Source organism: Cyprinodon tularosa, unplaced genomic scaffold, assembly GCF_016077235.1.
Source record: "Cyprinodon tularosa strain WSP-4 unplaced genomic scaffold, ASM1607723v1 ctg387, whole genome shotgun sequence".
NCBI lineage: Eukaryota > Metazoa > Chordata > Actinopteri > Cyprinodontiformes > Cyprinodontidae > Cyprinodon > Cyprinodon tularosa.
In genome coordinates this window covers 1,521,396-1,544,174 of record NW_024039104.1, presented here as the reverse complement: position 1 = coordinate 1,544,174, position 22,779 = coordinate 1,521,396, and the positions used below count along the sequence as shown (strand labels likewise).

At 36.1% G+C, this 22,779-nt stretch overlaps 1 protein-coding gene across 1 annotated transcript; it reads right to left on the bottom strand.

The window, feature by feature from the left end:
• Positions 1–4,971: 4,971 nt before the first annotated feature.
• Positions 4,972–11,273, bottom strand: LOC119791321 (protein NDRG1-like). The gene is made up of 12 exons (XM_038297362.1): positions 11,102–11,273; positions 10,724–10,829; positions 10,311–10,431; positions 9,695–9,757; positions 9,546–9,606; positions 8,268–8,354; positions 7,193–7,249; positions 6,945–7,111; positions 6,757–6,856; positions 5,841–5,876; positions 5,683–5,734; positions 4,972–5,450 (listed from the first exon to the last, which is right to left on the bottom strand). The coding sequence occupies exons 1-12, from the start codon at positions 11,147–11,149 to the stop codon at positions 5,230–5,232; spliced, it is 1,119 nt and encodes a 372-aa protein (XP_038153290.1). The 5' UTR covers positions 11,150–11,273; the 3' UTR covers positions 4,972–5,229.
• Between the last annotated feature and the right edge of the window lie 11,506 nt (positions 11,274–22,779).

The window sequence follows — 22,779 nt, the reverse complement described above, 5'->3', positions numbered from 1 at the left end:
ATGACAGGGGCCCACTGTCCACTCACTCATACATATAATTGTTTTATCTGAGGAAATGCTGCTCTGGATTTTTTTTTTCTAACAACAAGCCCCTCTGTTAAAAAAATAAATAAATGAAGTTTAACAATTATGAAATAATTTCTAATCATTGCTAAAACAGGAGTTAGACCTAAACAGATGTGGCTACTTATAAATTAAAACATCAATATTCCAATTTGTAACGATAACCCGAAGCTCTATGAGTTAGTCAACCATGCAAGGGTAACTCAGAGTCACCAACTGACATAAAAGTCATGTTTCGGACTATGTTTGGAAGCTGGAGTACCCAGAGAGAGCCCATACCTCCACAGGCAGAACACACAAACTCCATGCAGAAAGATCCTTGGCCAGAAATTGAACCCAGGGTGATCTTGCTCCAAGAAAACCGTGCCACAACAGCACTCCAACGTACAGTCCTCTTCTCATTACCCCCAATCTGAAATTCTAATAGGATTGATGCGTGTGCTTCGAGGTATTCATAATGTTATTTATGATGCACATTTTTTTAAACATCTAAATTATTGAGAGCGTTTGTTTGATCTATATGTGGGTGAGGGCTGCAAATGCCCTGCAAGCATAAGAAACTGGAAGGAATCAGGAAAGTAGTGCAAATGAAAAAATGAGACTTGCATTAATAAAGATTATACTAGAAAACACAAAAAATGTATAGGGTGCACAAAAACCAGTGGTTAGAGCAGTGCGCTTGTGCTCTGAGAAGGTTGCAAGTACTCAGTTCGATCCCCACAGCATGCACTGTTGGTCCCTGAGCAAGACCCTTAACCCCTGATTGTGCTGCTCAGTGGCAGCCCACTGCTCCCCAAGTGAATGGGTTAATATGCAGAAGGGAATTTCATAATTGTGAGATCAATAAAGTTAAATAATAATAATTATTATTATTACAGAGAGGCTCCAGACCATAAGGAGGAGATGCTCACCCGTTGTTGCCAACTTAGTAACTTTGCTGCTATATTCAGCAACTCTAATGACTATTTGTTTAAAAAAAAAAGACTTGTGATAAACGTACCAGATTTTTTTTTGTCTCCGTGTTGTTGGAGATTTTGATGGCTATACATTAAAGCATTAATCACTCTGTGTTTCTCCCCACTCCTCCTTTAAAACCCTGACAGGTTGTCAGATGCAGCAGCAGCAGGCCATGGCTGAATTTACGTTAATTCTAATAACATAAAAAAAATGTATTTATAATTTAGCTTTGGTTCAGATAGAATATTATTAAACACATGGAATCATTTTAAAGAGTTCATCTTTAGTTTTAAAGGTCTTTAGAGTGTTTTTGATCGGATGTTGATATTTCTCTCTCCTATGGCACATCCAGTGTCAATAATACAAGAAAAAGGGCAAACTTAGAGTGATGGCATATTTCTATAGTTTTAGATATTAAAAAGAAATAAAGCCTAGGTATAATGTTTGCTTATTTATTTTTATTTATAACTGAAAATAAATTACTAGGATCTGTATTTGCTAAAAAAAGGAAAAAAAAAGAAAAGAGGACTCAGACTGGAAAAAATAAACCAACTGGAACACAGGAAAAGAGGAATAAAGGTAACACAATTGAGGCCAGAAAAATCTGCCAAGGAAGTGAGGAAATGAATGAGGGTTTTAATCAATAGGAGCTTTAATGAGTGAAATGAGAACCAGCTGTGAATAATCAGGAGAATTTAGAGCAGCTTTAGAAGATCCAAAGCAGAAAATTGACAAAATATGATTAATAAACCAAGAAACAAATCAGAAAAAATATATAAACAACAATCAAAAAGATTTTAATAGAACCAAAAAATAAAAAATAAACACAAAGCCACATAAGTCCCTTGATCCACAAAGCGAGCTTTAGAGGTCTACGTCTTAGCCACAGACGCCTGTCCTGGTGGCCAGTTGGGATGCTGAGACACAACAAGAGGAGATAGTTATTTGTTGAGGTAACACAGATCCATAAATGAGCTACTTATTCAAGATGGACTGAATATTGGATGTACTCTGGAGAAAAGCAGGTTAGCCTCAGGAATACACTATGGATCTCAGGTTGTTAGAAAGAATCCAGATATATAGAGGAGCTCAGGAAAATGACTACAGAACAAGTGAGAGGCCACTGGACCTAGGAAGAAGATTTGGAGGTTTTTACTATGACTGAGGAGCCCCTGATGGTTGATGAAGGGAGCTCTTCAGACTTAGCCCTGGACCTCCGTGGACTTCCATTCAGAAACACACACTTTTTGAGGAAGCAACCCAATGGGTCCCCTTATCGGACAACTACGCAGCTGGTACTTGAGGCAGAAGTGAAGTCACCTGTGTCTCCTCATTGGAGAGTTTGGGCGTATTGGATTTGAAACTGGTGGACCCCCTGGGGCCCCTTCATTGAATAATAATTTAACTTAAGAGAGAGAGACTTAAGAGGAGTCCTTGAAAAACAGGAATCTTCTCTATTGTCAGTGTAAGAGAGGTGATTAATAGAGACAATGTGGAAGTTGAAGTATAGGTGCAGGAGAGGACAATTATGACGAAGACAAAGGAGAGCACAGAATAGGCAGACAGTGATAAGGATGAAAAAGGTAACATAATGATTATATAAAGATGGGGCAAGAAAGCAGGAGGATGATGAGTTTTTTATAAACAGTCCAAGATACAATCGGAGATGTACAGCATGAGGCCGAAGTAAGAACATGAGGGGATGATAGAGTGAACATTCTTTTTAAATCCAACATAGAAGTTTTTGCATGCAGTGCACAAGGGGTCTTAGAAGGCTGGGCTTGGTTTTAAAGGTGTTCCCAGCTAAGTTGGGGTTGAGAAGCAAAGGGGAGTTCGTTATTCCTTCAATGGTGAGTAGCACCTTATGTGAGTACTGCTGCTGGTACTGCTGACAGTCAATCAATCAATAAATCAATTTGGTGTTGAGGGATGGGGCTGGGGCATACTGGCACTAACGCTATAAAGTAAGAAAGAAAAAAATAGGACCAACAAACTAACTTTCCTAAACTGTGTGAATTTTGCGATCTAATAAGACATCAAACTTGATGTGTCCAGATTGTACAATCACCATTCTACACCGAATCCTTTAGAATGTATGACAATAAGCTATATCACCAGCGTAGTTGAGATCAACAGCAAACACACAACGAAGAATGTAGCCCCTGTGTTCGAGGCATTTATGTACATTTATGTAGCTGTGGGGCAAGGCCCAGGCCATAGATGACACTGGATGATGTGCAGGCCTTGATTGAGGCCTGGGGCAATGCCTTGCCTTGTCTTTTGTTTTGCTGCTTTCTTACTAATCCTTTTGTGAATTAATGTGGAATAATTGTTGCAGCATTATTATTTTCATAAAGTTCAGTGTGGCTATTGATATGTTCTATTATAGCAAAAGGAACTACACACAGATTGCACATGCATCAAAATGAAACAACACTTCAAATGTTTATAGGAGACTAACTGAGTGAGAACTGAAGTCTTATGTTTATCTGAAGTCTTTGGAGATTTTTCCCATGAATAATTCATCACAGCATTCTAATGAAAGCCAGAAAAAAGAAGCTTTGAAATTAATAAGCCCCCGAGACCTACTCGCATACATAAGTGCAAGCATAAACCAAATAATTGTGACTTTGATGCTAGCTGTCTTTATAATGCTTTGGATCTGTATCACAGCCATCTCCCTCTCAAAGCTCAGAACAATTCATCTTCTCATGGGCCTACACTAACAGCACCACCTACACATGCATGCAGCTGATCTCCATACTAACACAAGTTCATGCAGACACAAAGCAAAGCCGCAGCTTGTCTTTGTACAGAGATACAAACTATGATAATAGGGCACTGAGAACTTTGTGATGGACTAAGAAATATAGATGCAATGATTATGCCATCGTAAGCCATAATTGTAAACAACATTCGCATATTGGTGTCATTGATAATAGATTAAGTGGAGAGTTTTAAGGACTATCTTGCATAAATCAAATGACAAAATAAATGGACAGTGTAATGTTAAAGGGATTAGAGTTTAGAAGCAGGAAGAAAAAAAGTCTTGACTGAAACAACTTAACCTTTTTATTGAGGTTTGGTATATTGCTCCATCTAGTGGCCTATCTATCCATCCATCCGTCCATCCGTCCGTCCTTCCTTCCTTCCTCAAGTGCTTATGCATTCCCACTTATTACTCTTGCATTCATCCTCTTGTATACTTCCTTCCTTCCTTCATATCACATCGAATCAAACTTCATCCTTCCTAGCTATTTTTGATCACACAAACTGAACATCTTTATTGAACTTATCCTAATGCCTTGCCCAAAGTGTTCTCTTTAAACCCTATATAAAATGACATAATTCTTTTGAAATTGTCTTTTATGTTTTGGCAAACACAAATAGCCACATAGTCTAAATCTTGTCTGTCAAAAAGATTGGCTATATTTCAGTCCATAATATTTCTGAACTCCATATTTCTAGGGTTGAAAAGAAACTCAAAGCACAGTTGAAAGCCATATTTTTTCAATAAATATATATTTTTTAAATGACCATACCTGAAATCACAATGGATTTCTCTTCCATTTTGTTAGGTTTATGCTTTATACATCATGTGCATTGTTACTTTATTAGCCAGATTAGAGAGAGTAGATGGCCTTCCTTCACATTGTGAAGGAACAATTAGGTGAACAATGTCTTGAGAAGATGTTCACAGAATATTTATCACATTGCAAAAGGCAGTCACATTTGTGTTTTAGAACTGTCCTTTTCTAACACTTTGGTATTCATGCTCAGGAAGTTAATTACTGGAGATTTATGATTACACAGCACAGTTCAGTTTCACAATTATAACCTTTTTATACCCTTTTATAGATGTAAAAAAAGGTTTGTTTTTCAATAAATACAACTTTGAACTCAAAATCCAAGCAGGACTAACAAACACATTTTGGTTTTCAGAAGAATTACATGGCAACCTTTTTTTACTCCTCTACTTTATTTATTGACAAAATAAAAAAAACAATGAAGTCTACAGCTGATACAAGCCACTGGTTCAGATAATAGAGGACAACATTAGACGGGTAACATAAAAGAATGAAATAACTTAAAATATGATATGTGATCTTCAATTTAAATTAAATATAATAACATAATTTCTGAAAGCAAAGGAAATAATAAAGGTATAAGTGCAGGTATAAAGAGTTTTGTCTAAGTAGCATTGTTATTCTAGCATGCCACTTCAGTGGTGTTTGAGATGTTATGGCTTATAGTAGGAATACTCTCCATGGAGACATCAGTGTGCGCACGCCCACGCTTCTCCTCAATGCCTTCTGATTGTGTTCGTCCACGCTCATTGGTCTGTGCACGGCCTCGTGAGCCATCAAGCGAGATGCTGCTGCAACTGGAGGTTGTCCGTGAGCGAAGTCTGGTCATGCTGGCGCTGGACACTGAAAGAAAAATGATTAACACCTTGTTATTGCATTGTACTGCTATTAAGATTATAGAAGACAAGATTAAACTGGATTGAAAAAACAACAACGGCGTGAAAATTAAATTAAAAAAATAAAGCGACTTCATTAGATATGCCGGCTCAGCTGTACCTAAGTATTTAGAAGAGTTTTTTGGAGTGCAAGGGCTCACTGAATAAAGCACACACATAGTGTTATATTTTTTACTCACAGTATCCCATTCCTTGGATAAAATATTTCAAAGCTTCAATCACTTTGGCGGGCTATGAGGAGAAACACAAAACAAACAAAAAAGAAACATAAAACATTAACCCATTAGGTCACCAATAGGGAAGCGTAGACTACTTTTCTTTTAGCTTACTCTCATACCTGGTCGACTTGAGGAAGTCCTCCACAATCTGCCATCTGGAAGAAAGTAATAAAGTCACAATTAAAGCTTAATTGCACAAACTGTTTTATCCATCCATTTTCCGTCAAGCTTATCCCTGTTGGGGTCCCAAGGGGTGTTGGAGCCTCTCTACAGCTGTCTATGGGTGAGAGGCAGGGTACACCCTGCACAGGTCACCATTTTATCTATGGGCAACACAGGGGCAAACAGGAAAAACAACATTCATGCACACACTCACACCTAGGAGAATTTAGAGAAGCCAATTAACCTAACAGTCATATTTTTGGACTCAGGGAGGAATCCGGGGTACCTGGAGAGAACCCATGCATGCACAGGGAGAACATGCAAACTCCATGCAGAAAGTTCCCAGCCTGGGAAACGAACCCGGAACCTTCTTGCTACAAGGCAGCTTTGCTCCCCACTGCTTCACTGTTTTATCAGTTTTTTCCTAACTGTTTTATCAGAAAATTGTATTTTTTCTGCAAGACATGGTTAAAAATGAATGCTCAAGTATAAAGTGAAATCTCAGCAGAACAGGATTTTGATGTGTTATAAATGTGGCTCATTGTCCAGGGCGGCACAGCCTTTGGGGTGGCACAATTGCCGCTCACAACATGAAGCTTTCAATATAACATCTCTTTTCTATAATATACTTTTACTTAAAAGGTACAGAAAAATTGTAGAAAGGGCTTCTTGAGGGGACTGTTTTCACTTTCTGTTGTCTGTGTTGCGGTAGAGAAAGGGAAAGCTGATAGAGGGGCGTAACCACTGCATGACAGTGTTTCAAATGTTTTGTTTGCTGTAATGCAGTAATAATACATCCATCTGTGCTGTATTCTGCTGTTCTGTGGAGCTGAATTAGCTCAATACTGTTCTCATTAGCATTCGTATGTTTACCTTAAGTAGTGTGGTTTTCGTAGGGTTCAGTTTAGAGTTGCAGTCGACCACAGCTTCCACGGCTGGAGAATTATCCCCAACAACCAACAGGGAGGAGCACCTGTAGCATGATCCAACAGAACCGAGAGGATTAGTTATTAGGTACTGCCAAAGTTCAACCCTGGTTTTAAATCTCTTATTTTACTCACATGAGGGTCCTGACATTAACATTCCCTCCAGCAACAGGCCTTTCTACCTCCAGGGTATTGCGGTTGTTGTAGGAACGTAGGAACTGACTCACGTTGGACTGATTCATCGTTGTTGTGATATAGTGACGATATGTAGTCAAATGGTCTTGATTGGCCTGGATCTCATCCTAGCAGTAAGGAAGTATGTATGTCACACGTTTGCTTTAATTTCTATTGTGAACATATAAACGGCTATCAAGATACCTTACCGTTCCAAAAAGGTGTGTGATAACTTTGTCTGGGAGAGTGAGGGTCCAGTCGGTAATCTACAGCATAACACAAACACAATCTGTCATTTTTACATATTCATATTAAAAAGCTCCTAAGAGGGACTCAATTTGGGGCCCATCAAACACCACAGTATGGTTGACCTTGCTTTAATATCATGCAATTTTTCTGCAATCTGCAAAAATTAGGCAACTATGAAGTAAATTGACATTCTGAAAGAATATGTTTTGCAAGACAACTACACCTATAACTATACATTGTCTATTAATTAAACAGCCCTTTTGATACAGTGAGCATTTTAAGTGTTGACTTATTTGCATATTTATCAGTTTGATTTTTCTAGTAATTCTATGACAGATAACTAATGACAGTTAACTTTAATTTAGTTAGATAAATTGGAATGGAAATCAATGCAGTTTTTAAAAATACAAAATCAATTTACATATTTGTTTTTAGAGCCTCCTAACGAATTTTGTCCAAAGAGTACTTAAAAAACATATTGCCTAAATAAGAAATAAATAACGGAAAACTTCTGTGCTCTACTCTGTTCCCCTAAAAACGAACCATTGAATACATTTTATGCATGATGCTGGTCAGGCAATAAAAATTACACAGACTTTACAGTTTATCAACCATCCATGTTAATTTATTATAGATTTTTATCATGCTAATTATGAAGAAGTCAAACTTAAGTAAAGGTCGACTGAAACCGTATTTATGAAAGACTTCATGCTGAAAATATCTCATGGACTATTTTTCTTTTAGTTTCTGATTTTTATTTTATATGCTTGTTAATGATTTGCAAAGTATCACAGTATCAATCAAATGCAGCTGATTGATACTGTCCAGCTGATGTTATTTCTCCTGAGATGCATGAAGCACTGAGTCTGTACTTTTATAGGTTCATAGGTGACCAGAACTTTATGCTTCTTATACAAGGAATGGATTTTACGTCAAACTATTACATATTTGACCCTTTAAGACTAACTCAGATTCTTAAGCTTATAGGATGTGGATGTTTAAAGGCGGAAGGGCCAACCAAGCATTTGTATATACCTTGTTTGCAACAGTATCCATTAGGCTCTCAGCATTGGGGTTGATGTTGATCAGAACCAATCCATCCACCAAGTCGGGGTAATTCAGCTAAACACAGAAGAAAGCAGAAGGAATTTGTCAGCTGTTCATTTCCACTGTCAGGAAACTCACTGGTATGGCATCTCTGTATGTGTTTATGCATTAAAGTATAAAAGCTGCTCTGAGCGAGCCCCTGTCTCTTTTGCCCTGCCCACATGGTCCCTCACATACAAGTCTAATCAACGGTAACTGCTTGAGTACTCCACAAAAACTGAGAATCTTTTATTTATTCTTGAGTTGGCAATTAAAAGAAAAGTTTTAGTTTTGCCTCTGAGTATTCACACTTCATAAGACGCTAAGCTGCCAAACTTATAGAAAGCCTCTATAGCTTATGTCACTATCAGGAAACAAAACACGTCAACACAACAGCAGAGGGTACAATTTCAGGCTGATGAAGGACAAGGAGGAGCAAAGTAATAAAGTTTTATATAACTATGAAGATGTATCATACAAATGTCAATAATTTCCCACTACATTGGCCAGCTCGATCGATCACTTGCAGATCCTCAAAACTATCCATAACTATACTGGTACTTTGCAGATTTCTAATTTATGACCCATAAACAAAATGGGGGAAATCATCTCTGCTTTTCCTAAATAACACACCAATCCTATGGGGCAACAGTTGTGTAAAATGCAGAATTTCCCCCTATTGGTTTAAGCTCCGGCTTTTAATGTGGTTGTATAAGGGCAGATGTGTTTGAATGGCTGAATGAGTGAAAGTCTCCTGACTGGGAAAAAAGCATTAGCCATAAAACTACAAAGGATTAGTCGTCCAAATTCTGACTAATTACACAATTAACCCACTGTGAGAAAAAAAAGTTCAGTTGAAATAGTGTGCGAGAAAAAATTTTTTTACTCGTAGCTGTGAGAACAAAATAAATAAATAAAATAAAGTTTGTCCAGATAACACAATTAAATATTCTGGTTATGTTCTAAGGTTGACCTAAAATAAAAATGAAAACAGATTCATTGATATGGGTCCAACAGATGTGGCCCTGGGTGAACAGCCATGTCACCCATGACAATTACCACCTTTGATTTGACCTGGTTTGTAACTGTTGACACCTCTAGCTGTTTGTCCATTTACAATTATAGAGCAATATACAATAACAAAAGCAGGGATTATTAATTTCAAAGTTCTATGGGAAGGAGGACCATCTTGAGATTTCAACGAAGCCAAAAATATATCAGACTTACTGCAAATCTGGCCAAAATGTAAGCTCCTGCTCCAACTCCCACACCAATGACACTGTTTAGACTGCAAAGCATATGGAGAAGAGCTGCATTACTCAAGATGGAGAAGAACATGAGGTAAAATGTTTGTCATTTGGACAGTCTTGTCTTACTCAAAGTGATTGAGGACAGCAGGAATGACCTCTGAGAGCTGGTCCATGGTAGGGAAGGTGTACCTGAGGGGTCAAATGTCAGGTTTATTAGCAGTTATTAAGCTTTCGTTAAATAGTAGCTCAATCACAAATTGCAATCTGAGTCTAAAAGATGATGAAATCGATATCTTTACTCAAACCTTATTTTTAGAGGTCAATTAAAAACAAAGTGTCTGATGAAAGTAAATTTAACTTTCAAAATATTAGGGGTACCAGATACAGGTTGTCAGAAAATGCAGAAAGATAATTTCTATGTGTCTGTGAATGCACAAGTGTTATGTAAATTCGGCATGAGCAGGGATACACCCCTGTGGAAATGTGTTATTAAATGTTATAGTATTTTTTACAATACGTGTGATGTGTTTAACAAGGTTTGTAAATGTAATTTAAAAACTAGCCTAAAATTTTTCTTTTTTCTTTTACTTTATTAATTTTATGTCATTTAGCCTGTACTATCTCTGGGTAAAGGGGGGTAATTTATGGAAATCAATACTGGTTAATGGGATGCATTCACATCAGTCCTATTAAAATTCTTTTAAGACTTGAAGGGAAATGAATACCAAAGTAATTTACTCACACGGCGGGCAGCGTTTTGGCTTCTTCCTGTTGTCCAGGAGCTTCAACATGACAAACAGGTAAATGGCGAACAATTTCCTGCATGTCTTCATGGCTGAACAGAGTTTCGAAACAGGATTTGTCTGTATGGAAAAACAAGCACACGGAAAAATATTATAATTTGATTTTTATATTCTGCTTTTACTAAGATTTTCACATAATTCAAATAACAAATTAGAAATATTTGATTTTTGAAAACATTAAAATATGGATAAAATGATCTTATTAGGGTCCAATTAAAATGTAAAATCCAATAAATAGACTTTAAGAAAAGTCCCTTTCAGAGTGAATCCATAAAATGATATTAGACAGAAAAGGATTTCTTTAAAAACAAAACATCACACTGAGTTGCTCTTTGGGAGGGCGGGGACTTACGGTTGAGTCCAACATCATGAAAGGTCAGGATGACAGGCCGGTTTGCTTTTCGAGTTCCTGTCATGATGCAGTGGATGTCCCCATACTGAGTCTCCACATACTCCTCCTAAAAAAAAAATTGTATTCAATCATTCAGATCACATTTCTTCAGGGTGTACCCCCTCATGCATGGCCAATATGTAAATATATATAGTTGATTTTATTTACTTATTTTTTATTTTTTAGGTATTCTGTCTTAAGTGTCAATATCAATATGTACATAACACCTACAGTGAGTTGAAGGTTACAGTTTCCTAAAAACAACTGAAATGAAATAAAATACAATATCTTTGGGCCTAAGCAGCTCTTGTCACTTCAGCCTTTTTTTCACATACTCACTGTGATTTGGGGCTCAAAGACGGAGTCTTCGTTCTCCTCCAGGACCATGGTGGCAGTTTTACAGCAGGTTGATGTGTTATAAATCCTTTGAATGTGCAATTCTCTTGATCTAGATACCTGTTGTGATGTGCCGTTCAGTATGTCTCTGACAGACTCAATGTTTGAACTGGTTTTTATATCCTCAGACACTGATCTACTTTTCCGTCTTAACACCAACCTGGCTCAGGCTGGGCCAACTGGCCCTCATCTTTGTTATTCTGACCTCAAGCTGCCGTGTTTCCACAAAAGCACTGACCTTTGGTTGTGCATGTGTGTATTTTATAAATAGTTAGTTAACCAGAAAAATAATTTATCTAAAATGTTTTATCTAAAAAAATTAAGTGTTAGCTAATATATAGATAACTAATTAAACAATACTAACTTACTGAATACATATATATAAATAATAATACATTTTTGTTATTTATTTCCTTCAAAGATTCCAACATGTTAGAATTTTTTACCTTTGATACATACAGCTGATGCTAAAAACAAAAGAAAATCTGGGTCAAATTCCCAGGTAAAGCTTGATAAGCATTAATTTGTAATAAGGATTAAACTGAACTACATCTTTAGATGGAACATGAGCAGGTGAGCTGATTAATCTCTCTGTGATTTATAGTATAGCAGACTGTTAATGATATAGTTAGACTAGTGTGAGCCTTTCTCCATTTTTAAGTTAATTTCAATGTACATTTAACTGTTAATAGTCACTAACTACACGGTAAGGAAAACTTCCAATAATTGTAGTCTGCTTTTTTATTAAAATTCAATTACGGTACCTTGAATTAAATTCATAAACACACTTTTTTAACATCTGCCTTTTGTCTCTATTTCTGTGTTCTAGTTTTAAATCTTGACTTCTTGAGCACAGTTATAAAGATTTGACTTTCTCTCTATATTCCATTTTTTTTGGCATTTTCTTTTACATTCTCTCTTTATTATTTAGAACTGCAGTTTTATCTTTAGATGCATTTTAGCAGCAGACACTTTAGGTACATTTGCAAACTTTTATTCTCTAAACACACTTTATTGCTGTTAGTTTTGCATAAAACATCTGAGAGCTGTCCTTCAACAAATTTACATCATAGACATGTTAACCAAACAGTCATTTGCCTCAACAGCAAAACCAAAGCTTTAGATTTTTTTAAATTATGTTTCATGGCAGCTTATAAATAAAGAGGAAAGTGATGACTCACCAATTTGATGAAAATGTATTAGTTTCCAGTAATTTATTAAGGTAACCAATCATCATGAATAGACAAAAAAATGTTGAATTTGCTATCCTCCAGCAGACTGACTTACCTTTTAGCTTAGACAGCATTAAAATGCACTTTTTGGCCTGAGACCCAAACATATCATAGATTGAGAGGAAGAATCAGATAATGTTTTTCAAATGCAAAATATAAAAATAAATAAATATCCAACACTTGAACAGGAGGCAAAGTTATTGTGACCCTTGTGAGTCCAACATTTTAAGAGATTAAATTTTTTTTCCCCCAGATTTATTTATAACTGTATTGATTATTTTTCTACAAGCAGTGAGGCTATATACAGTATGCACCACTTTTCTTTTTTCCTAAGCCAGTCACCAAACTTTCTAAATTATGCTGAGACAGTAAATTTGTTATTTTATAAGTTGTTCTCCAAGTAACTAAGATGAGATTGAGAGCAAAGGTTGGACCACAGACTGTAACAGCTGGCTGAGCGGAAACTTAACAGACTGCTTTGTGACCACCTACATATGGACAAGACACAGTCTGGACCATATAACACTCCATGTTGCACTGCAGCAGTTTGTGTGGCAGGTTTAATCCATTTAACAGTGGCTAAAGAGCAGCAGGTAGCAGATGGGACTTACTCAGCTTCACGTCATTCTCAAAGCCTCAGTATCACTGGAACCCTAAATGGAGTCTGGCCGGCAAACCTAATTCACCACCAACTACTGTCTCATTCTGCCTGGGAGGAGTTTTGACAAAGCTGCTTTGACCGAACTATCATGAATGTTTTTTTCTCATTTGATTTTTAACAAATATATCAGGATGTTAGTGTCTGTAGATTACAGTGTCAGTTATTACATATAAATTATGTTATAGCTCATCCTTTAACATGATTTACGTTTGCAATCACTCCTGATTTCTGTCTAAATCTCCCTAGAAATATATTGTAAAAACATTATCAGTTCAAAATCAAAATGAAATAAATTAGTTACAATGTTGCTCTCAGACCATATATCTCTGTTCAGAAATCACATAAACATGATAATATGATAGTTTGATCCCTTTCAGTGCTGGGGTCAAAACTAAGGGAACTAACATGTTGGTGTTGTATTTTAAGGTGACTAGATGTCAAAGACCCATTCAGTGTTTGGCGTTCCTGTATGAAGGTGATATTTAGTCAAAACTATGTGTGCATTTTAAGTGTGAATATGAAGTTGCATTTTTTTTTTAAATTCACAAGTAAAAATTTTTTTTTAGACCTTTTCATGATTAAATACAAGTACACAAATTGTGTTCTACAAGTTGCACATTAAAAACCTCTTACAGTACATATTCAGTTGCTCCAAATGGTCCAGAACTATTGTATTTGTGTTTTGTAACTTTGGAGTTTTGTAATTGTAGATATATATTTTTTATCTGTCTCAATTACAACAAAATTTCTTCCGTTGATCTAAACCATATGGTACAAAACAAATTCAAACACATGTATTTAACTCTTCAGAAATTTGTTACATATATTTTTCTTTAACACAAATACAATACAATAAATACAATTGAATGAATTTGTGACTGTAAGTGACAAATTAAACTTTACAAATTACACCTACATTTTCACTTTTGACCCAAATATCACACTGGTATAATTGATGCGTGACTTGTTGGTAGTACCCTTGGTCGTACAGCAGAATGCGCAGCCTGATGTCATAAATTCTACAATTACCACACTTATAATGTAACTGTCCCTGCAGCTTCAAATTCACACTTACAGTGCAGAAATGGTTTTGATTCAATATTACCTTCATATTTATGTTGACCATTTTGATCAATGAATCTTGTCCAGGATGAGAGGCTGGCTATATCCTGGACAGGCCTCCTGTCTATCACACTGTAGAAATGCAGAACAAACAGCCATACACAACGATCATACAGAGGGAGAACATTCTTTATGCAGAAAGAAGCCAGGCTGTTACCTGTCTGTCCATAAATAAAGGAAATTAAAATGAGATAATAGAAAATAGAAACAATATAAAATAAAGACATGTCTATTCCTGATCAGATCTCCCAATTTAAATATCTTAAAAACCTAAAAAAAATAATAGAAGATAAAAATACTTTTGTTTTCCACTAGATGGAGCTCATTGTCAATTATCATTTTGTCAACAGACCGTTTGGGGAACTAAATATCACATTTACCTTTAATTTAACTAAAAAATACATCATCTTATTATTGTTCCTGTTCAGTGATTATATGTACAGTCACCCTGACCATAACCTGAACAAAGAGTTCTAGCATATCAGCTGTCAATCACACACTATGTCTGCTGGATTTCTTTCTTTTTTCTGAAAATTGTTTTTTTTATGGATATATGTGCAAAAAATAGAAGAAAAATGGTTCTGGGATGACTGGAGTCTGCTCCACTGGTCCCAGTTTTCTTTTGGAGTCAGGTTTGAATGTCTGTCAGTGAGGATAGCTGTGATCAGATAACACATTCTGTTGCCCTCACTAACCACTGTAGGTTCGTCCTGTTCTGCTGAAAGCAGCTTGAGAACCACACAGAGTAGCAATGCACCAGGTTAGGGTTAGGCCTCTCTATCACTGCCCTGTAGAAGTTTGTAAGAAGGTAGGGATGGTTGATGCACTTTAACTTTCTGAAAGTAGGATAGTCTTTTCAAAGCTGTTCCAGGTAAAGTCAGCAGAGAAGTGAACACACATGCAGTCTCTTAGTCTTATCAGATTATCTGAAGTTCATGGTTGTTTTACAGACATCACAATGTCAAGACCTAGACCTCTTCTTTTGGGCAAAAAAATATTGAAAGAAATAAGAAATAAAATGCTTAACAGTAGTGTTTTAAGTCGTTAGTAAATACTGTATAGAGAATAGGGCTGAGGAAACAGCCCTGGGATGTCAGAGTGTTTGGGGTAAGGGTTGAATGATTGGGCTTAAACATTCAGACAGTTGCCTATGATCTGTTTAACTTTAGAGGATACTCTGCACTGCCCAGGCCCAAGTCTCTTAGCTCAATGGCCAGATAATGAGGAATACATTTGTGCTTAAAAGTTTACATACCCTCCCATTTAAGAAAATTATGAATTCACACTAGTGTAAAAAATTCAAATAACACAAACCTGAGAAAAGTAATAATAAATGTAAAAGAATACTAGATGTTAATTTAGTTAAATAAAATATTAAATATACTGAATTTGAATTTTTGTTCAAAAGAAAGTTAAGAAAAAAAAAAAACCTGCCAGACAAATTACAGACAAAGTACCTTACTCATGAACAGCGAACCAACATACCTGTCAACAAGTTTGGAGGTCTGACTTTTTTCTGAACATCGCAGAAAGCACCTAATTTTACTGAGTGTCCTAAAGTGTTGCTCAACAAAATATTAGTTAGAGAGCAGGAACTCCATCAGGCTTGCTTACTTCTTATATATATATATGCAATTGAGGTGATTTCAGTATCATGATTTTTGTTTTTATCATTTTTATCATATTATATTATATTACATTACATTATATTATGATATTATATTATATTATATTATATTATATTATATTATATTATATTATATTATATTATATTATATTATATTATATTATATTATATTATATTATATTATATTATATTATATTATATTATATTATATTATATTATATTATATTATATTATATTATATTATATTATATAAATTTATATGATAGGTCACTTGGTCTGTTTTTATTGTCATTGGGAATGTGATGTGTGACTGTGATTGTTTTCACATGGCTGTTTTTCATGTCTGTCGCTCTTGATAAACTGCCGGCATGTATAGTGTGTACCCTGTGGAGACACCGGCAACCCCCAGCCCACCCTACTGTGACCCTGCAAGGACAAGCAGATACAGACTGAATGGATGAATATATTATATCATTTATGAACAAACATGTAATTATTGTGTATACTTTAGGGAAACCGGGGTTGTCATAAAATATGAGATTATTGAGATAAAACAGCTTCTTTTCTTCATTTATAAACTTACTTAACATTCCTTGCTTTGATTAATTGAAAATGTGAATGTGACACTTTACTGCAGTACCAACCCCTCGGTTTGCAGGTGAAAGTCTAACTGTTCAGTCTCTGCTTCAAAACATTCTAATTATACACTCAGCAGCTGCTGCTGTCTGCTACATGCTTGACTCTGAGTGGATTTCTTCCATGTACGTGTGTGACGACCGCTCTGTGTGCCGCTGGTAGTATTAATGATTTAGGTCTGTTTACACTACCCCATTATGGTCATGTGCCGTTCTTAAAGCAGACAAAAGCATTCCATATAAAAAAACGCCCAAAAATGGCTGATACCAAAATAAAAATTAAGGGTCTTATCAGATATTCAACTAATAAAGCAATGCATATTAATGAAATTTAATCAAAATGAAACTATATTTTCAAGCAAAGCAGTTCTGAAAATTGTTGCATCTTTTTCAGCCTTGTGTTGTATGATACGTTTAAAAAGAAATAAGAATAACCAATTCCCATCAGACAGGAACCAATTGATAAAGTCAAACTGTGTTGCATTTTACCCTGTAAGCTGTTAGCCAGCCATTCTGGGAAGGTTTCAGGGTTTTGTTTGACAATACTAATGAACAAACAGCATCATAGAGACCAAGGAATAACAGAGACCTATCAAAGTGAGTCTAGGATTACGTTATAGAACAATATTTAAAGCTTTGAACATCTCACAGAATCTGGCTGGGGTTTATGTGATGAATTAAGAAAAATACTGGACAGCAAAACCTGTTAGTGGCAGTAAGACACTTGATCCTTTAGACACTAGGTCCACGTTTCAGCAGGACAATAGCACTAAACATATAACCAAAACTACAGGTAAGTGTAATACATCAAAACCTATTACCTGTTACAAAGAAATTGTGCATATTTATTTCCAATTCTGATTGAGAATCTATTTTAAAAAACACTTAAGAACTGCTGCTTGTAGATAGTCTCTATAGAAACTGACAGAGGTTGAAATGTTTCATACATAAGAATTGTTAAAAATTCGAATGTATGTGAATTTATAAAGCTGATAGCAATACTCCCAAAAATACTTGCTCCTGTGATTGTAGTGAAAATCTGGATGGAATATAAGCTGTGACTTTTTTAAATTTTATTTGAGGAAAAAAAAAATCAAAAATGTATTTCCCCTCTGCAATTATGCACTTTTTGGTGGAGGTATATCAAAGTGTAAATAAATAAATACATTTGTTTATATGCCACTTTCCAAACAGTACCTGTGCTTTATATGAAATCAGTAAATAATACACATATGCAAATGGAAATGCACAAAACAAGAGTCTTAATCTATTAAACTCAAAAATAAAGAGGTCTGGAACTTTTGCTAAAACGTCCTTCTCACCCTTAGTTTTCAACTTCCTATGAGGACAACCAGCAGGCTCAAATCACAAGACCTCAGGGACCTGCCAGAGTTGTAAAGGTTCTGACATGGTGTCTATTTAGAGCTCTACAAGTTGGAACCCTGGTTTTATAATGTTATGTGAAGATGATGGGGAGCCAGCATAGCTGAGCTCAAAGCAGGATGTGAAAACTGGCAGGGAACATCCAGGAAACATCCAAGGATGTTTTACACAAAGACAAATAACGAGTTAGGGAGGTTGCTGGGACTGAAAGTTCAAGTTCAAAGAAACAAAAATATGATTTCCTACTGCTTCTTCTTCTTTCTTCCAACTGCTTGTTCTTTCTTTTTGAATTTACATTGCAATATTGAGAAGGAAAAAAAAATATTGGCCATTATCGTAATCTGGCAAAAAAGATGGTGTTAAACCTCCAGAGGATCCTGATAGAAGAGTCAGGATAACATCTTACAGGACCAAGAGTTTCCAAGAATTTAACGACACGATTAGGGTCGACAGTTTGTCCTTCATCAAGTTAAGGACATTTTTAGCCATCTAAGTTTTTACACAATCTGTGCAGTTATATAAAATCTACAGCTTAAGGCCTCACAGGGCTTAAAATAGATATATACCCGAATACCAGGTATATATCTATAGGTTAAAAAATTGTGTGGGGGGTTTGCCATAATGGTGAGAGTCCCTGTTTGTCACACAAGGTAAACTGGGGTTCCATTCCCCTGGCAGGCAGATACACATGTATATATTCCACTTTACACATCTCTCTATAAAACAAAGAGAGCATATAAGGTACCACAAATAGCAATGGTCCCAAAATAGAACCCTGAGGTACTCCATAATGGATTCATTCCATTCCATTATGTCTGGATGGATGGATGGAGCAAATCCATACATTGGACTTGAGGAATACCTGTAACTTGATCCACCAACAAAAAATAAATGCACTGATATAGAGTTTGATGGTGACTGACCAAATCCCTGACAAAGCCCCAATAATCCAAATTTAGGGTTGTAAATTGATAAAAGTCAAACAAGTTTGAGGGAGGTAATTACTCTTATACTGTTTGTAAACTATCTATCACTTTATGGTCCATCTGTGAATTTATTATCTACATAAAAAAAAGCATTTATTTGAGGTTGGAACTTAAAGGACTTGTGAATTTCACACCACATTTACGTTCTGTAGGATAAAAGTACTTCATATGAGGATATAAACCCAGGATAAATATGCCTATCTACATGGTTCACTAGTGTAAATAGTGAGCCCCTAATTTTGTTATCTGTTTAACAAAAGGATCAAATTACTTGACCTGTGAGCAACAAGAGGATAAAAAGTTCAGATCTATTATCAGAGGTTATTAAACTTATTTTACCTGTATAACTAACTGTAAATTAACCAATCAGTCTAAAATGTTGGTATTAATCAAACCCAACATTATTCATGCTATAGCAAGAGTTGTAGAAGCAGAATGAATAGTAGTATGTTTTTTCATTTCTGATTTTTATGAAGCATATATTGAAGTCAGACACCATATTTTAACGTGAGACCATATTTACACATGAGAGTAGAAGCTCCTTAGCCAGATTACAGCTTCCCTACGATGGTACTGGGAGGTTTTAAATAGAAGCACTCATTGCATAACACCAAAAATAGCCTACCAAGAAGGATCAAGTACAACAACAACAGCCTCATTTGATCAAGAGTGTGAGACTTAAACTATGTTTACTAATGTTTACAAGTTTCATGTTTATACGAATCATTTCATGCTTTACTTATGCCCTTTTAGCCCATGTTGCTGTAGGTAGAAAAAAATGATTCATTTCAAGAAACATCTAAGCAGGCTTCTTAAAACTGGCATAATGAGATACTTACTACTGAAACAATTAACTACATTCATTTCTGAGTTTAGATGAGACCCAATTTTTAAAGGCACTAAAACAAATAGGAAAAATATAGCTTTTTTGGTCAAACAGGCTCACCCTGTACCCCACCCTGTACCCCACGATCCCTCCAATCAGCTGACTGTGTTTTGTAAAGTCTCAAACACTTCCCTGACATTTCGATGGGGCTGTGGTGAAATGCTGAGGTGAGACACTGAAGTCTTTACAGGTCATCCTACTGCTTTATTTAATGAAACTGGGAGAGAGGCCAGCCCACAAATCTCGGAAGAGCAAGATGGCCTGGTGATGACTTACTAAGAGCTTAGATTTATAGACACCTTTGCAAAAAAGGCTGCATGAAAGACAGATCCAAACACCTGTTTAACATTTTGGAAAAACTTATAAAAAAACACAACACTATCATGAAAGTAATCACACCCTTGGACCTTTTTTTTTTTTTTTTTTTTTTACATGATACAACGTTACAATTGCAGACTTAACTTTGTTTTGTGGGCAGTTTTATTGTGTGCATTATTGGGACCTGGAAAAATATTTATTTTCAAAAGTCTTGCCACAGTTTCTCAATTAATTAATTTCGATTAAATTCAGTTTATTTATAAGCACCAATTCACTTTACAGAGACATTTCAATCCGATCATAAATTGGATTGGATCAAAGTTTTCTATCTAACGAAAACCAGCTGATTGCAACTGTAATTGACTCGACAGGAATCCCTCACACTAGGCATCCATGCACGCAGGGATAGTGGAGAGGAAAAACTCCCATTTAACAACAAATTCGACAAAAAATTGTCAAATCAGAGCTTACAGACGCAGGAAACAACGAAAGTAGTTGAGGTTCATCACACTGCTAAGCAGAATCATCACTGGAAATCATGTTGCACAATAGGGAAGCTCATATTTATATGAATGTCTGAAATTTCATGATTACAGAGGCTAACTGAAACGACATGATGTGGTCTGCTCATGCACTCTTTGTTATCTGCTGATGAACTAGTATCATTTTTTGTGCAGTATGGTTTTGTCTGATGCGGTCCATTTCAGATTTGCGTGCCATTTAAACTCAACAGTTATCTCGGTTACTGTGTTCAGACCGATCTAGGCACAGTTTCAAAAGGGTCGTGTAAATGGGGCTTGAAAGCCCTGACCCCTGTCAGGATGGGGTTAAGGTTTGTGGACCCAAATGCAGAGGCAGGGAGGCAGCGGTGAGTTACTTGTTGATTTCATGAAGGCTTAACAGAACACTGAGGCAGGAATCCAAAAATCAAACATGAAAACAAAGACAAACAAACCAGAAACCAAAGAGACATCTGGGGAAAACAATCACAAGGAGGTAGACTCAGTGAGACAGAGTTGGAGGAAGTTAAACGAGGTACCAGCACTGAGGAACTGCATAAGGAGTGTATTTATGGAAGAATGAAACAAAGAGAGGACTAACGAGCAGATTAGGAGCAGGTGTGAACAGAGCAGACAGGAAATGAGCCCGGGAAAAGGAGAACCCAAGAGGGCAGCGGAGGGCAACAAATAAAAACTTGAAAACTGAGAAATAACCAGAGAACACAACAAAATAAGAATTAAACCACTAAAACTAGAAAACATAGAGCAAAGTAAAACTGAATACTCAAAAGAAAACACAACAGAACCAGAACTGTGACAACCCCTAAATGCTTTCTATGTTAGAAAAGGTAATAGTTAACTAGCTCCATAGGTGGCTCTTTCTGGAAAGAAAGAGTTAAGCAGACGAGCTCTGAACACATTTTCATGTCAAAGTGATAAAGAGAGCACGTACAGTTTGTTACAGTAAACTCTGAGTCCATAGCTACAGTATGTCTAGGAGAGTGACAGGAATAAGCACTGAAAAAAACAGGCCCATCTCTATCGTGTATAACCTAAGGTGTTGATGGCAGCACACTAGCTTATATTTCTTTCCGGGTTTATGTCACAACCAAACAGAAACAGACCAAAGGAAGCTGCTAATACAGGAGTATAGAATGGGTGAATAGAGACAGAATAGAACACAATAAGAAAAAGTTATCCCTATATCCTCCAGCAGTCTAAGCCTATAGCAGCATAACTATAGAGATAGCTCAGGATAACCAGAGCCACTCTAACTATAAGCTTTTGACATCAGACTGTATGTTTGAAGTTGTTGTTCTGCTGCCAGGTAAACATCCAGCCTTGTTGTTGCTCCATCTGTCTTCCCATAAACTCCAACCAGGGAAGTAGGTTGGAAGCTGGTTGGCTAGGACTGATTTCAGAACTCACTTAAACTCTTAAGCAGCAACACGTCTCAGAAATTTAGAGAATTAGTACAGTACATACTAGGTGATCCAGATGGATAGGCTGGATACCCTGAATCTGTACTTTACTATTGTCCTTTACCAGTTTCCCATGCTCTATTTTCTCTCTGTCTCTTTGACTTTGACATAATGTTCCCTATCTTCACTCATTTCTACAGCAGTTGCACTTTTCACTGGCCTCCTTCACCAGTGACCCTCCTGGGTTTTCCATAATTTTTCTTCCTCAGCTCACTTCTCATCACTTACTTGTTTGCCAAACAATCTAGAAATGTGTCTACTTTGATTTTAGTTTTCATTTGGATTTACAATGTGCAAGCATCATAATTAGGAAAAAAAATATAGCGTACTTATTATGGCAGTCTATCGAAACACGAAATCGGAAATCATTCATCACATTCACACACAGGTCACATAAGCAGCTCTATTCAGAAATCCTCCTAAAATAACAGCAAATGTATTATTTTCTGTATGATATATACATACATAAATATGATATAAACATATATATTATAGTATTATTATACTCATATATTTCTGGTAAATTAATGTATAATTTGAAGGCTTTAATAGAGCTTTTGGAAAAACACATTATTGGTTATTTCATATGTTTTAATGACTTAAAACTTGAGGGGTAGCAGCAGAGCAAGACTGCAGCAAAGGTGCTAGTCGCCCTTCCACCCCATAAAGCTGCCCCCTGGATTTATACTGAGATTAATTTACACTCAAATTGACTCTCCTTACTAAGAAGGTTACATCTGAAGAAAGTTACACTTTTGTTTTTCATCTTAAGGTAGCTGAGCAATTAGGT